Source organism: Tachysurus vachellii, chromosome 5 (genome assembly GCF_030014155.1).
Source record: "Tachysurus vachellii isolate PV-2020 chromosome 5, HZAU_Pvac_v1, whole genome shotgun sequence".
Classification (NCBI taxonomy): Eukaryota; Metazoa; Chordata; class Actinopteri; order Siluriformes; family Bagridae; genus Tachysurus; species Tachysurus vachellii.
Window position 1 is genome coordinate 22,052,870 of NC_083464.1, and position 16,547 is coordinate 22,069,416.

Below are 16,547 nucleotides of genomic sequence, written 5' to 3' on the forward strand. Positions count from 1 at the left end.
TAATCTTTATCAGAGGATAATTTTCAGCCCTGGACTATGGCACAATAATGTAGTTATTTTTACCCACAAGTTATCACTTCTATTCACAAAATAGCGCCCACTACCTGTCAGTGTACACTTGCTCAGTAAAACATCAAGTCTCAAATCACTAATGTTCATCAAAAATCCAGAGTGTGTGAAACAATAAATATGTCAGTATATCAGTTGTTCTGTAACATCAGTGAAAAAAACTGCATCTATGATTGGTATTTTTGAATTTGATTTGAACAACATCCATAATATAATTATCAAACAAATTACATGAAATTATAAACAATTCAACTATATTTAATTAGTGAATATATATATATATATATATATATATATATATATATATATATATATATATATATATATATATACATATATATATATATATATATCCAATTTAGAGAAGGTTTTGTGGAAACACTTGACAAAAGCAGGTTGACATAGCTAAGAAATGAAGAGCGATTTTTAGGACCCCATCCCTCTGTGTAGAGTAATACACCACAGCATTTAATGGACTATATCACATGCTAATTTAATAAAATAATGAAACAAACTTTGAAATTTATGTATCAGACTTTTTAAACAAAGTCAATAAATGCTATGTTACTTTATCATTAAAAACAATCATAAAGGAGCTATGAATGTAGCAGCAAGCAATGACTGTACACGTCTATTATGCAGAGCAACCTTTGATCATTTACAGTGAAAGGCATGATGTACATTAGATTTGTAAAAATTGACTGACACACACTCTGATATGTATAATAAACAGAATGCATACAGTATCAAAATGCTTGTTGTTTGTTGTAAAACACAACCCAAAGACTGCAGGGGCTACATTTTTCTAATAACTTCATTGACCATTTTTGTTGTTGTTTTGTTTTGTTTTTCTTTTGCTCTTTTGTAATTAGTGCACAGGATATGTGGGTCTTAATGAACAAACCTGTAAAGCCTGACACTCTTCCCATACCAGAAATCAGACCAAGATCTTTCCAAGAAGAAGCAGTTTTTGCCCTGTATAGTGTTAGTTATACTGTTTTAAAAATACCTTGCAACATTGCTTAAAGATCACAGGTAGGTAGAGGCATGGGTTGTTTAGTTAGTACAGATCTTCTTAAAAGCTGTTTCCTTTCCTGTTTCCCTCCAGAGGAACCTTTGATCATTTACAAAGCCTGTACGATTATTTGATCATTTACGAAGTATGTCAAATCATTTATGAAGCTTTAAAGGCTCTAACACAAATAAAGCCACTTAAAAGTGTGTCGAAATGAGAGAAAAACTCACACATTAGGCTAGATTGTCAAAATAATACCCAGACAAATCAGAATCTACTGTATTTAATAAGGTCACCACAAGAGGTCACCCTCCTTCTGATTGTCCAGCACTTCTAGACTGGACCTACCATCATTTCTGTTCTGTCACTAGGCCATGAACCAGTATTGATGTATTTATTGACAGAGACCAAGGGCATCTGCTAAATTCTGTAAATGTAAATGTAAAATCAGTGGATGTGCAAAAGTGCAAAAAGAAAAGCTGTTATCAAATAATTAGTCACATGCAAGACCCAGCCATAATTCATTTGGTATTAGCACAAGTGAACACACTCAGTTCTGATATTCACTATATAGACAAAAGTATGTGGACAACTGACTGTCTGTCACACCGGTATGCACTTGTTGAATATCCAATTCCAACTTTGGATGCCGAGTTAATAATACTGTCTCTAAGACCTGTTGTCTACATTTACGTCTCTACTTACTTCTGATAACTTCACATAAGAGACAAACTCTAATCTTTACATTTCTGAAGTACATTCTGTTTCCATTCATGGCAAATGAAAGCTCAAATCCAGTGATCCACTTTATAAACTCACAGTATTTTGCTTTTTATTTACACTATGAAATACTATTAATCCTATGTACAATCATGCATACAAAACAAAATTAAAAAAAAAAATCATAAAAAGTCACAAATCATTATGTACATTTACAGACTTACGAAAAAATCCTATACAGAGATACAGAACAAACAGCAGGTTTAGAATAATTCAGAAGAAATAATATCATTAAGTAAGTACAATATATGGCCAAAAGTACGTGTACCATCATACACGTATGCTTATTTTGAACATCCCATTCCAAATGAATCCTCTCTGGGAAGGTTTGTTATTAGATTTTGGAGTGTGGCTATGGGATTTTCTGCCGCATTAGTGAGGTTAGGTACTGGTGTTGGCTGAGGAAGCCTGGTGCACAGTCACTTTCTAGTTCATATCAAATGTTTTAATGGAATCCGCTCAGGGTGTCATACTGGAATAGGATTGCGATAGACTCCTCAGTTCCAGTGAAACCAAAACTTAATGCTACAGCATAAAAATACATTATAGACAATTGTCTATTGCAGTGTTTCTCATTTAACAGCAAACTTAATGATGATATGATCTTCTGCTCAGCAATGGAGGGAACAGGAGAGATATTTTCACCAAGCTGGACACCAAAATAGTAGAAATGGGATTTCATGGGATAAATCATGGAGCAGCTGCAATGGCAGGTAAAAACAAAGGACTTAAGTCCAAGGTTCTAGAAGTGGCTCCTCACATTGATCCTCACTTGATCCTTAGTTTAACAGTGTTCTGAATTATTCAGTCAGAATTGCATATAAATCACACAAAATCTCATCCAGCAATCAGCAGACTATCAGGTCAAGTCACGACTTACCGAAAACTGATGGTTATAACAGGAAGTGCACTCAGTCAGCTTTATGAACTGCATGAGAGTGCACTCATTGTTAAAAGACTCAAAACTGAGATTTTCCCATCATCTGTCACATCCAGATTGGTTGTCAAATCCTGTTGCACATGTTTGCATGTATATTTGAAAGGCTGAACATGTTGAATCTGATATTACAAGGGCCAAACACAAACATTCTGACAATGAATGACAAAGTTGCTGCATTCGTGAAAAAGTTGGAAAGATGGGCTGAGCGGTGAACAGGGTATTGTGGAGATGTTTCTTGAGCTAGAGGAGCAACAAGAGGAGAGTGGACTGAGGATCAGCAACCTGAAAGCACATGTCACTGGTCATCTCCACTGCCCGTTGGAACAATTATCTCTCAAAGGAGACACGACCACAGCTGTATGACTGGATACAACAACTTTTTTCTGAACCTAGGACTCATCTCCCCACAAACCTGGAAGCTGCTTTGCTGGAGTTGTCTAGTGATCGAACATTAAAAACTTTATTTTCCAGTTCTACACTGCCTCAATGTTGGATGGCAGTGGCAGAATAATAGCCCAGAAGGCCGCAAAGAATTTGGCAATGGATGTACTCCTCCAATTCAAATCTACATATTTGTGCGAGGAGATTTTTCCCCGCTGTTACATATATGAAAAAACCCTTAAGATCACGGATGGAGCTTGGAGCTTCTTAATTATCGTTCAAATGTATTGAAGTAAATATTATTAAAATGTGAATGGACTAAAACAAATAGTTTTGTTTAATTTTTGTGTATTCAGTGGCAGCGAGGGTCATGAGTTCTTGTCAATCTTAATCTAGGGGTCGTTATCTTAAAAGATTGAGAACCACTGGTCTATGGGGAAGAACCACATATGGGTGTGATATAATGCAGGTATCCTCAAAATTTTGGCCATGTACCATGTCATAACTAAAGACTTTTTATCGCAAAGAAATGTTTAATGAGTAGGTTATAAATAAGGTACTATATGTATCTTTATTCCTTTATTCCTGAGTACCTAAATTAATCGATTTAAAGTTAAATCAACAAATATATTTACATGTAAACCAAATATATTTGTTTTTCTGATTACATTAAGACCATATTTTAAGCTATAACTTCATTGTTGTACACATATAGTTCAACAAAAATACATTATATTTGCGAGGTGTAAGATACACTATGAGTACTATGAGGATAAATAAACTACATGTAGTTTTTGTCAAAGAGATATAAGTATGTATTCCTTTCTAATGGCAATCACTAATACTTTGTAAATAGAGTTGTGTGTAAGATTCCGCTACATATGACTTTGCATGACACAGATGCTTATAAAAATACAGTGACAGTTAGTGGGAAACTTGGGCATTTACAAGGGCATAGTACGCTCCTTGTTTGGCAATTAGCTGGCTGTGTGTGCCCTTCTCAACCACCTTGCCATTCTGAATGACTGCAATGATGTCAGCGTTCTGGATAGTGCTCAATCGGTGAGCGATGACAATGCACGTGCGGCCCTGTCGAGCATCATCCAGAGCTTTTTGCACAATCTAGATCACAGCAAAGAGAGGAAATAACGATAAGAAATTGTGAGTTCCTGGGCATTAATAAAAACCTTATTAAGCTTCGTCCTTATCAGTGTCATTTTTCTTGTTTTGTCTTGTTTTGTTTTCCAGTTAAAACCATTTCACATGTAAACTTTAAATGTAATTGTAAATTGTAAAGTTTAATATGTTGTAAATCCAGTATTAAACAAAGACAACGGCAAAGACAACCAGGAACCTCTCACTAACCTTTTCACTCTCGGTGTCCAAGGCTGATGTAGCTTCATCCAGTAGCAGCACTTTAGGTTGTCGGACCAAAGCTCGAGCAATCGCTATCCTCTGTTTTTGGCCACCAGACAACTGAGCGCCTTTATCTCCCACACGTGTGCTGTATTTCTAAAATGATAAGTATTTTGTTCATGATCATGATCATAAACTTTCAACAAAACAAATCAAGTATAAATGGGAAAACAGAGAACAGATGCAGAGTTGACTTGTTTTTCGCTAGTGCGCTTGAGGTATGTTTGCTAGCTCACCCACTTTACTTTAGATATGAACAAATAGTGACTTTTTTCACCTAGCTAAACAGTGTAAATATGTAAAGTCATTACATAGGCTAGATATTGCTGAATATTTCTAATTCTAATTCTATTTCTTTAAATGCAGTTTTCTTATTATTAATGGATGTTCTATGCCAGGGGGAATCAAATTCAAATTCTACTTGCGTCATAAGCTAAGAATTATTACATGTACATTATGATGAATTATAATACAGTATTATTCTGCAAACTGAAAAATAGAATAGGATGTATAAATATTTAATTTCATGTGTGTGTGTGGGTGTGTTTGTGTGTGTGTGTGTGTGTGTGTGTGTGTGTGTGTGTGTGTGTGTGTGTGTGTGTGTGTGTGTGTGTGTGTGTGTGTGTGTGATAACATAGCTCAATAACTATTGTTATTGAAATTTTCAAGAGGTAATATTCCTTAACAACTTTTTTATAGAAATGCCCACTTATATGCAGGCACACACATTCTCTCCCATTCATTAAATGTACCTCTGGCAGGCTAAGAATAAAGTCATGGATATTAGCATTCTTAGCAGCCTCCTCAATCTCTGCCTGGCTGACCACACGGCTGTTGTCTCCATACTGTATGTTCTCAGTAATGGTGCAATCGAACAGGATGGGTTCCTGAGAGACCAGACCCAGCTGAGAGCGAAGCCAAGCAAGGTTCAGTTTCTTAGTGTCCACCCCGTCCATTAACTAAGCAAGAAATGCAATAAGCAATGCAAATAGTTAGCAACATCTAGTACAGTATCTTTTTTAAAACCAAAATAGTCATATTATTATATTACACAGAGATACACATAGTTGATATGACTGGCTGTAATTCTGTAAGTAAATATTACAAAAGTATTTCTATGATCCAAACTCACCACATGCCCACTGGCAGTGTCGTAGAACCGTTCCAGCAGCTGAACTGAGGTGCTTTTCCCACAGCCACTGCCTCCCACCAGTGCCAATGTCTGCCCTTGAGCCACCGATATGTTTAGGCCTTGCAGAATCTTTGTGTTTGGACGTGTAGGGTACGAGAAGTGCACATCAGAGAACTCTATGTCTCCCATAAAGTTTGTCTAAAAAAAGAGAAGGAACTTAATATTTCCATATAAAAACTATACAGTAGCAGCACTGAGCTGCTCTAATAAACTAATATAATAAGGAATATAATGGGTTTGGATCTTTTTATAGTAAGTCAAAGGCCAACAACTATGATATTTCACTTACTGGTTTGTCTCCTGCCTCACTGTAGATGTCAATCTCAGGGACTGTGTCAAGCAATTTTAAGATTCTCCCAGTTGCAGCTTTACCTTTGGCAAAGTCTGGGGCAAATGAAGAGGTCTGGCCAATGCTCATGGCGGCAAAGACAATAACAGAAAATACCCTGTTGAAAAAATTAATAATCAGTATTCTGCTTGAAGACTGCAGCAACAAAAGTCTAGTTGACATGAAATACTTTGCAAATTGTACTTACAGGAAAACATTCTCATATTCAGTGTAGCAATGTGCAATCAGCCAGGCACCAAAACGGAAGACCGCAGCATTAACAAAGAAAGGAATTGCTTGGGAAATGGCAAAGGTTAGTCCATAGATAGGTGCTTTACATAAAGCAGACCTAAAAATAAAAAGTAAATGTAAATTTGTAAAACCAGACATTAAATGAATGTTTAAAAAAAATACATACTTGTGACAAATAAAAAGTCTATTTGTTGTATGGTGTTCACAGACACCAGATTTCAATCCAGCCTGTTGGAATATTTTGGTTCTTCATTCTTATTTTGGACCTATCATCAGCCAATATAATTGAAAGGAAGTTTTTGAGAAGACTGATGTTCATCCCTTTAGTACAGTTCCAGAGATTTGTATCTATACCAAGCACAATGAAGCTGTCTTGGCCCAAAGACACCTTATGAGTCTTTTTTATTTTTCACTTTAATTTGTCACTTGTCTGTATATATCAAATAAGTCAAAGTTTTGTTTTTCTATTTGTTTTGCACTAAAGAAAAGAGTACTGTAATTAATTTGTACCGATATGGTTTACTGAGGCTCTCATTAAACTTTTTGTAGAAGACATCTTCTCTTGTTAACCCAACCACCGTCTTAAAGTTTTCAACAGCTTCTGTGGATATCTGTGGAGCATAATGAGTGTACATTAAGGTAAACTGGTGTTTTATTTGCAGTGGCAATAAGAAACCTCACTGTAAAAGACCTGTTTCTTTAAATTCTGTTTGATTGAAGGTAAAAATCAGGTTTCAAGAATAAGATGGCAACGTTAGTTTAATACAAAATCCTATTGAGAAAGTTGCAACATCCGCTAAGAGGCAAAAAAGAACCATAGTCTATTCATTTTAGTATTCTTATAATAATATTAGTAATATAATAGTGTACCTTGCCAGACATTTCTAGTGCACTCTGATCTTTGGAAGCATGACCTCCTAGAGCTCTCATTTGGATAAAATGGGACCCAATAAGGAATGGTACACAGGAAAGGATAAGAAGGGTTAGTTGCCAGCAATAAATGAAGGCTATGATCACAGCAATTCCTAGGGAGCAGACAGTGTTGCTGGTCAAACCCAGTCTAGATCCTGCTGCCTGAAAGAGAAATTAAGAATAAGAGAATAGTGATAGTGAACATATTCACATGAACATTTCCTATGTCGCTCCTTGACCTCTTAGTATTACTGGTATTACCTTTTAACTCATAGTAGATACTGAAAAACACATTTTTAACATTTTTATTATAACTGAGTAGTAGGCCAGGAACTTTAAAGGTTACAAAGACTTAATGATGAGTCCTTATGATGGCAAATCACTTACCCCTTTAACCATTGATGCGTCTGTTGCTAGCTTAGTGGTTAGGACTCCTACTGCATTGTCGTGGTTATCAAACCAGCCAACGTCCTATAAACATGTAAACAAACTTTACAAAGTAGCCTCCTTTGAGTATAACAAGATTTTATCATTTTGTCTTCTAGTAATATATAATACGGTGTAGAAAAGTGTTGGCATACCTGTCTCAAAATGGCTTTAAATGCCTGACTCCTCAGTCTCATAGTTAAAATTTCCCCAGACTTGCCAAACATGTAGCCCTGGAAATAGTGACTTCAGTATTTCAAATAGGAAAAGTTTAAAAAATCTGAACAGTAAGTAATAACAAGATAATGTGTCAAGTTTGAAATAATGTATTATTTATTAATACATTATTTATAAGGTATTTATTCAAGTGCACCTGTAAGAAATAGGTGATAAACGACACAGCTCCAAGCAGGAGAAACAGAAGGGAGAACATCAGAGTCTTCTGTCGCTTCACTTCAGGGTCAGACTCAGCAAATACCTACACATTAAAAAATCTATTAAAATGCAATCGAAGATACATTTTAAAATGGAAAATAATGTGCCCTTGCACCAGTCTACTCACTATGCATGAGTCATATGCATACAAACAACAAATCTGTTGACAAGTAGCAAACACAAAGAAAGGCAGCTACTCACACCAATGATTTTGGCAAAGAGGATAGCCACACAAGGGTAGACAGCTCCTCCCACAATGCTGGCCAGTATACCCACTGTCAGGTAGGGCCACTCAGGTTTGTTCAGAGCCAGAATTTTGGTGAAAGGGACATCTGCAACCTTTTCTTTCTCCTGATAAAGAGATGAATTTTATTTAATAGTATGACTAAATTGTATTATTATAATACTGTATTATTAAAGTTATTATGCAGGCCATTATTCAATCGTTTCATTTTGATGACTGTGTGTATGACAATATTGAAAATTAAACCAGCACATGACAAACAAACTGTGCTTTAACCATCTTTGTAACCACAGCTATTGTGCTACAAATTGTACCTTCTTCTCTTTCTTAGATTTAGACTTTTTTGACTTCTTTTTTTTCTTTGAATTCCTTTTTGATGATCTCGTTGTGCTACGTCTTATTGAATTTCTCTCAAGTCCACCGTTTTCTATCGTGACTTCCAGAAGGTTGTCAGGATTTTCGTACGTTTCTCCCGTTCCATCAATATCATCATCATCATCATCAAAATCAAAATCGTCAAAATCATCACCATCATCATCATCATCATCATCTTCTGGACTTTTTTGTGACTATATAAAATAGGTAAATAGAAAAGACAGCATTAAAGAACACAGTTCCTTTTACACCGTGACTGTGACTCTAATCAGTGGGGAAGCTGCGTGAGTACCTGCTGTGTGACAAGAGAGTAATAGACTCCTTTCTTGTTCATAAGCTCCCTGTGAGTGCCGAGCTCCACCACTTGACCATCATTGAAGCCAGCAATTAGATCAGCAGTACGGATTGTGGACAACCGGTGAGCAATCACTATGGTGGTTCGGCCTGCTCTTGCCTGAGAAGCAAAAATCAAGAATTGTCATGACTTAACCTGAATTATTTATATGCATTAAAATCTCTCAAAATGGTATGTGGAGTTTTGGGAGTCTTACTTTATCTAAAGCAGCCTGGACAATAGCTTCACTCTGTGTGTCCAGGGCTGATGTTGCTTCATCCAGCAAAAGGATTTTGGGGTCTTTAACTAAAGCACGTGCAATGGCAATCCTTTGCTTCTGCCCACCACTGAGTTGTGCCCCACGCTCTCCCACCATGGTGTTCAGCTTCTGCCTCAGAAAAGCAAGTCAAAACATTGATGTAGTCTTTAAATTAAACTATTTATTATAAGTATTATAAAGTTCTATCTAGATAGATAGAAGCCTGAGGCCCCTCAAGCAGTATTTATTTGGTACTTCAAAATATCATGTAACTGCGTAATTGGGGTCATAGAGAAAGAATCTCTTACCTCTGGTAGTTTGGAGATGAATTCATAAGCATTGGCCTCTCTCACTGCCCGTTCAATGTCCTCTTCAGTGGCATCCTCCCGACCATAACGAATGTTCTCTGCAATAGTGGTTCCAAAGAGTACAGGCTCTTGGCTCACAATGCCAATGTTTTCTCTCAGCCAGCGCACATTTAGAGTGCGGAGATCTCGACCATCCAGGGTGACCTGCAAGCATGGATGCACTAATCAGAGCAAATAACCAAAGAAGTCTGAATGTTTACTCTCCAAGATTCACAAGACCTCTGATTTCAGGATACTTACCTCTCCTTGATCTGGATCATAAAACCGTTGCAGCAGTTGAATGGTGGTGCTTTTCCCACAACCGCTGGACCCCACCAGAGCAATTGTCTTTCCACGGGGTACTTTTAGATTTATTCCCTGCAGGATCTATGACAGGACACGATACGTGTAAAGCAGAATAATAGCACTCCTCTTTTTAATAAGAAAGCTAATTAAGGTCATATTATTTACCTTAACATCCTTTCTGGAAGGGTAACTGAAGTGAATGTTTTTAAATTCAATGTCACCTTGAACACTGTCTGGTTTGTATCCTTCTTTTGAACTGCTGTCAATGGGACGAGGCTATGATAGAAAAGAAGAGCTAAGTAAGTCTCTTATTGATGAAAAAAAATGTAAATAGTTTCTTTTCTTACAAAGCTTATCATATAATGTAAATGATTATTAAAAGGTTTAAATAAAAAAAGAGCAAGTAGGTACCATATCGATGGTGTTGTAGATCATATATGCAGCACCACGGGCTTTAGCAACACTCTCCAAGTTGGGAGCTCCCTGACCCAGAGAGAATGCTCCAATCATCACTGAGAAAAAGACCTAGAGAAAGAAAACACCATCTTAGACCATCCATCTTAATATGAATTTATAGTAGAACACTGTAAAGCAGAAATGGCTGGTACATGTTGTAACACATTCCAAACTCACAGTGAGGACTTTTCCAATGGAGTAATTTTCTGGTTCATCCACAGAAAGCTTTGTGCCATACCAAAACGCCAGAGCATACGTTCCTAATATGAAGAACTGTGTTAGTCCTAGTGAAACATTTGTGGTAATAGCTTTCTTCACTCCAAAGCTCTTTGCATCTGCCAAGTTAGTTTTGTACCTAGAATAAAGAAAATGATCATTAAATGTCATTTTGGAAAGAGTGTTTTTTTCAGCTTATAAACACTGAGCCTTTGAACACAGGAGCATATGCAATAGGTTCTTACTTTTGCAAAGCCTTGTTTTGGCCATTGAATGCAATGACTGTCCTAATGGCCACAAGTATCTCCTCAGCCACAGCTCCTGCTTTAGCATAGGCTGTCAGCTCTTTAGTCGTAAGAGTTGCAAGAATCTTAGTGTGAAAAAAATCAGAATTATAATATATATTTATATACTGTCGTTAGGTTAGTGAAATCGACATACCTTATAATATTATATATCTTAATATATATCTTGATATTTTCTAGTAGCAAACTGTACACACCATAGACCATGCACCAGCTGAACCTGCCAGCAGTGGGCTCACTGCCAAAATGACCAAGGTCAACTTCCAGCCGTAAACAAATCCAATAACCAATCCTGTAATAAATCTGCAGAAGAACTGCACAAATATAGAGATCTTGTCTCCCAGGCCATCATTTACTGTGTTTATGTCACTGTTGTGGTCAGAAAGAAAAGTCATATTGTTGAGAGAGCAGTTCCATTACTCTAAGCTTTAACAAACAATAATCCTAAATGTTTTGAAATGTTCAGTAGAGTGTGAAACAACGTTGTTTCTGGACAGTGGGCCTGATCATAACCTACTCTGTGAGTCGAGTGTTAAGTTCTCCAATGGGATGCATGTCGAACCATGTCATCGGTTGATGGAGGATCGCATGGAAGTACTTCTCTCTGATCCGCTTGGTCTGTCTAGTGGCCGTCAGTACGAATAGCATGACTTGGAATATTCCAACGAGCAAGACTGCAGCCCCAATACCAACAAAGTAATAAGCATATCTGTGTGTGATTTAATAAGAAAAAGATGTTCACTTCCAGAGTATCAGCAAAAGAGAATTTTTGCTGATGTTATCATGATTAAGAAATGAGTGACAGTCAATTCTAATAAAATAGAAGGTAAATGAATTCTATTCACTTTGTCATTGATGCTTCAATGTCTACTCCTGGTATAGGAACACATTCTGAAGGATTCAGTGTAGAGTTAAAGGTGAGGTTTCCTGTAAAGATTCATGCAAATTGTAAGCAACTTCCATGATTGTTAATGTTATAATATGCATTGACATGGTTGATGAATATGAAATCTGACAGTTTTTGATTACACTGAATTTTCATGACAATGACATAGAAATAGTTGACAAATCAAATAAAAAAAACCAACATAAACTGATTTAGTAAGGTTTTGGGTCAACATAAGCCACCAGAAGAGCATCACTGCTTGGTATAAATACAAGTCCTGGGAACTGTACTGGAGAATGAACAGCATGCTTTTGAGATATTATCTCAGCTGGTGTTTTTATGAAGGTGACGGAGAGCGCTGTATAACACTGCTACAAAATCTCTCTCAGGTGCTCAATTTAGTTGAGATCAAGTGACTGTGAAAGCCATAACATATGATTTATATCATTTGTTCACTGATCAAAATATTCAGTGGGCCTTCATGGCTATGGATGATGGCATCCTTCTCATTTAGGAGAGAAATGTTTTATTATAGGATAAAAATGAACAAGATTGTATTGATTTGCAGTAATGCTTCTCTCTGAGAGAATCCATGCATCAAAATGTCCCACACCATTGACAGAATTACAAAGTTTATCTTTAATTTGTCACCAATCTGTATACATAAACTCTTGACTGTGCAAAGCTTTGTAATATACAATATAATCTAAAATATACTGTATACATTTTACTTTTTTTTTTATTTTGTCACACATCTTTAACTGCCACTGTAGGAAGGAATAAGGAATAACTGCCTATTGGTAAGTGCTTCCAGACAGTTAAAGACAGTCCATGCTGTCTTTGGTGCACCTTACCTACCTGTAAAATTGAACTTTTGTCCACTTTGTACAAAGCTGTCAGTCATCTGTCCAAACACAATACACATTATGGGCAGTGAAGCACCATGAACAGCAGCGCACAGAAGAGCAATCAGCATCAGGAAGACCTCTGGACAGGTGGCATAACGAAACTGTAATAACAAAAGAACCCAGGCAGTCACAAACATTTCAGTGTTTTATAAAATTCAGTGATAGCTGTATATCTGTGGCAAATATTCCCTTACCAACTGGAAAAGTCCAACTGATTTTACTGGTTCCTTTGGCTTATCAGACTTTTTTTTCTTAATCCTTTAAAAATACAGTGATAATGGATACTTGCTTATTATATTGAGAAATTGATTATAATATTCATTTTGTAGAGGAAGAATAAACGTTCCATAAAGAAATTTTAAAGTATAAACATAAACTTGATGTACTTCTTGGTCTTTGATTTGGATTTGGACTCTTCCTGTGGAGGACTCTCTGGGTTCTCGTCCTGTGTTTTCTCATCCTGTGTGAAAGCCAAGTTGATATGGCCAACAGGAATCTCCTCTGTGAAGGAAAATGGTGTGTTCTTTTAAAACCAATTAGTTGTCTAATGGGACAGACATCTGCAGGAGGAAGATATATTTATATCAAATTTATTCATGTAGTTTGCATAACAACCGGGAGTGGAAAGAACGTACCCTGTCGGTCTGGTTGAGGTTCTGCATTCTGTTCCTCTCTCATAGTTGCACGATGGTATGTATGCCTTCGTTGTATAAGATATAAATATAGTTTAAATCTTAAAAAAAATAAAATAATGAAATAATGCATTTACACAGCAATTTCACTGTTACTAAGCTGTCTTATTCTCCTTACAGATTAAAAGATGTTCAATGTGTTCGCGGAAAACATGGAAAACATACTCATGCTTATGTAACAAGAACTCCGACATATTGTGTCAACTGTATACAGGAATAAAAATCAGCTAATATTTTTATTGTACACCTTCAGATGAGATAAAGGCAAACATTTCTGCAGAGTACTTTAGTGCTGTGATTTCTTTTCTTGTGTTAACGAACAAGGTTTATTTTGGAAAATAATCATTTAAATAAAGAATAAGAATTAATTAGAATGCTGCAGTAGCTGGTTTGATGACAAAAGTCAGGTAACTCCTGATTTTCAGTGTACATTGAACACTGAAAATACATTGAAATACATAGAGCTACATTGAAATTTGTAACTTGAAACCTGTTTCTTAAACTGTCATGCTCTAAATACAAGAATATATATAATATTTGTGTATTTGGTGTGTTATTTAAATATTAGTTTCACTAAATTGTGCAGTGAAGTATATGTTGCACAGAAGAAATTGGGAAGATTATTGATTGATTATACTGTTGGATATCCTGTTCATTGGCCTGGTCAGTTAGCAGCAGGCAGTTTCGCACGTGATTTTGTTTGCCTCAGGTGGTAGTCAGTGCTGCTAGCTGCAAGGTTTTGAATACATTTTTGAATAATTTTGACAGCTCATGCAAGCTTTATGTAAGACAAAATGTATATTTTAATAAAATGAGAACATCCATTTTTAGTCTTTTAATTGCAAAAGAAATAAAACAGAGAGAGTATGGTGTTTATAACAGTTGGTAACAGTGATAAGAGGACCTAACGGTTCATCAACGTGAAAATAATAAAAAGCATAATTTCATACTTCCAACATGCTAATAATAAACAAATTGTAATCCTGAGCATTTTACAAAGAGCAGTAAGTATGATTAGTAATTAGCTAATATACATCATATAATCAAATATACATCTAGCAGCCAAGGCTGGTGCAAATATGGTTAATACCACTATTAATAGTTTTTATTAGTAGTATTAGTAGTGCAGTAGTAGGATTACTGTACTGTTACAAAGGAAAAGAGAAAGGTAAATAGACTTTTAAAACTTACCCGATGATGTGATCACAAAAATATACTAGACATCATAAAGGTCATGAATGTTTCTTGTGACTTCTTGAAGAAGTGCTTTATAAAGTACAGTCCGTTGACACCCAGAGTACACACCTCCAGAACTGTGCTAAATGTCGTGAGTCAAAAAATGCAGTTGAACCATTTTTTTTTTTTTTTTTTTTGATGATCTTTACTCCTGTATGGTACAGCGAAAACAGTGACATGAATCATACTTGGTATTCCTATTAGGTAATGAACTGACTGACAGGTTCACCTAAGTTGTATAACTATAATATAATATATATGAAATTAAACATTTTACATTGCTTTGTAGAATTTGTGTGTGTCAGTGTCTGTGTATGTGTGTGTGTGTTTTATATATAAAACAGCACCTGGCACACAGCATTTTCAAAAAAATTGCTGCTATGTTTCAGTAATTATTATCATACACTACATAAAAAAGATTACACAATGTTGCTGTAATGTCCCATTATCTCCACTTTTCAAGGTGTTCCAGTACATCATGATCTAATGTATTGGATATTCTGGTGAGCAGTTGAGCATTCAGTATCTGGGTTATTCTGATCCCAGATATTAACCACTATTTTGGCATACATACAGCAATAGGACAAAGGTGTATGGTATGAACTAAGCTGAACTTTTATACAGGTGTAGCAGAGGTTAAAAAACGAGTGACATGCTTGCATTCAACAATGCACTGATCTGTGTAGATCAGAATGCTGAACTTCTCTTAACTCTGAACTTCACTATCATTTCATTAAATCACCAAAAATATTTAGCTTTATCATAAGAGTGCTTCAGGGTTAGATCTGAGTTACTATGTACAGAGGTAAGGTTCGATTTTAACCAAGACTAAAGTGAGTAAAACATAAAAGAAATGGTATGTGCAGTTTTGTGGCTTAAAAATGAAAAACTAATAGTTTTTAAATAACTAAAGGTTTTTAGCATGATTTATTTTTTTCTGTACTTATATAATATACTGCAAAATATAATTTGTTATTGGACAAATAACCTGAACGTAAATGAACATACTGATGAATAGAGATAAATAAGGTATGTACCTCTCCTGCATTTTTGTGAGACAATGTCAAAACTAAATCTACCTCGAGGAAATAAGAGGTCACCTGCCTTTCGCCTAGTGACTTTGAACATCTCATTCATCAGTACCCTCATGTAGCGTTAACACTTTGTGCAGATGTGTCAGAACAGGATGAAATATTTTCAGGCTCTGTGTAACCTCTGTGCAACCAGCACGCTCACGTGTGGAAGGTGTAGCCTTTGTTATCGAATAAAGATTTACCAGGAAATAATGCGTCACAAATAAACCCAGGTGACCCATGTACAACCAGTTTGAACTACTAGCTACTGTAATTACAGTCACATCTCATTTACTGTAAAGTGAAAAGAGTTTGTAGTGTCAACATTTAATAAGTCATCAGTTGTCAAAATGAAAAGTCACATTCGTATTAAGTAAATGATTTGGCCTCCCTGAGCACACTTTAAAAGTGGCTGTAAAAATATGTATTCTTACTGAATTAATGTACAACTGCCTAAGACATGATATTAAATTAAGTATGAAATTCAAATTTTATTTGTCACATACATAAACATGCACGGTAGGACATGTAGTGAAATGTCTTTTACGACTGTTCCTTGTAGTGAGAAGAAAATATAGGATAAATAAAGACAGAAAATAAACAATAAACATACTGTAGATCTATGAATCTTGAATATGAGGAAAAACACAAAAAGTAAGAATAAAAACTGATCTGTACAATGTGCAATGAATGGGGTGGAATGCGAATAAGTATGTTATATATAATTTAGATGTGATGTATATATGGTAATGTGCAAAGCATGT

At 35.8% G+C, this 16,547-nt stretch overlaps 1 protein-coding gene across 1 annotated transcript; it reads right to left on the reverse strand.

The window, feature by feature from the left end:
- Positions 1–1,887: 1,887 nt before the first annotated feature.
- LOC132845993 (ATP-dependent translocase ABCB1-like) lies at positions 1,888–14,772 on the reverse strand. Its single transcript, XM_060870473.1, has 29 exons — positions 14,666–14,772; positions 13,418–13,482; positions 13,169–13,283; positions 12,977–13,040; positions 12,733–12,883; positions 11,834–11,915; positions 11,506–11,697; positions 11,186–11,357; positions 10,929–11,053; positions 10,645–10,822; positions 10,423–10,536; positions 10,177–10,287; positions 9,967–10,092; positions 9,667–9,870; positions 9,317–9,487; positions 9,058–9,219; positions 8,705–8,959; positions 8,348–8,497; positions 8,085–8,189; positions 7,867–7,944; positions 7,673–7,756; positions 7,244–7,447; positions 6,884–6,984; positions 6,330–6,470; positions 6,083–6,239; positions 5,734–5,931; positions 5,354–5,560; positions 4,551–4,697; positions 1,888–4,307 (listed from the first exon to the last, which is right to left on the reverse strand). Exons 2-29 carry the CDS (start codon positions 13,458–13,460, stop codon positions 4,110–4,112), a joined length of 4,035 nt encoding a protein of 1,344 aa, XP_060726456.1. The 5' UTR covers positions 13,461–13,482; positions 14,666–14,772; the 3' UTR covers positions 1,888–4,109.
- Between the last annotated feature and the right edge of the window lie 1,775 nt (positions 14,773–16,547).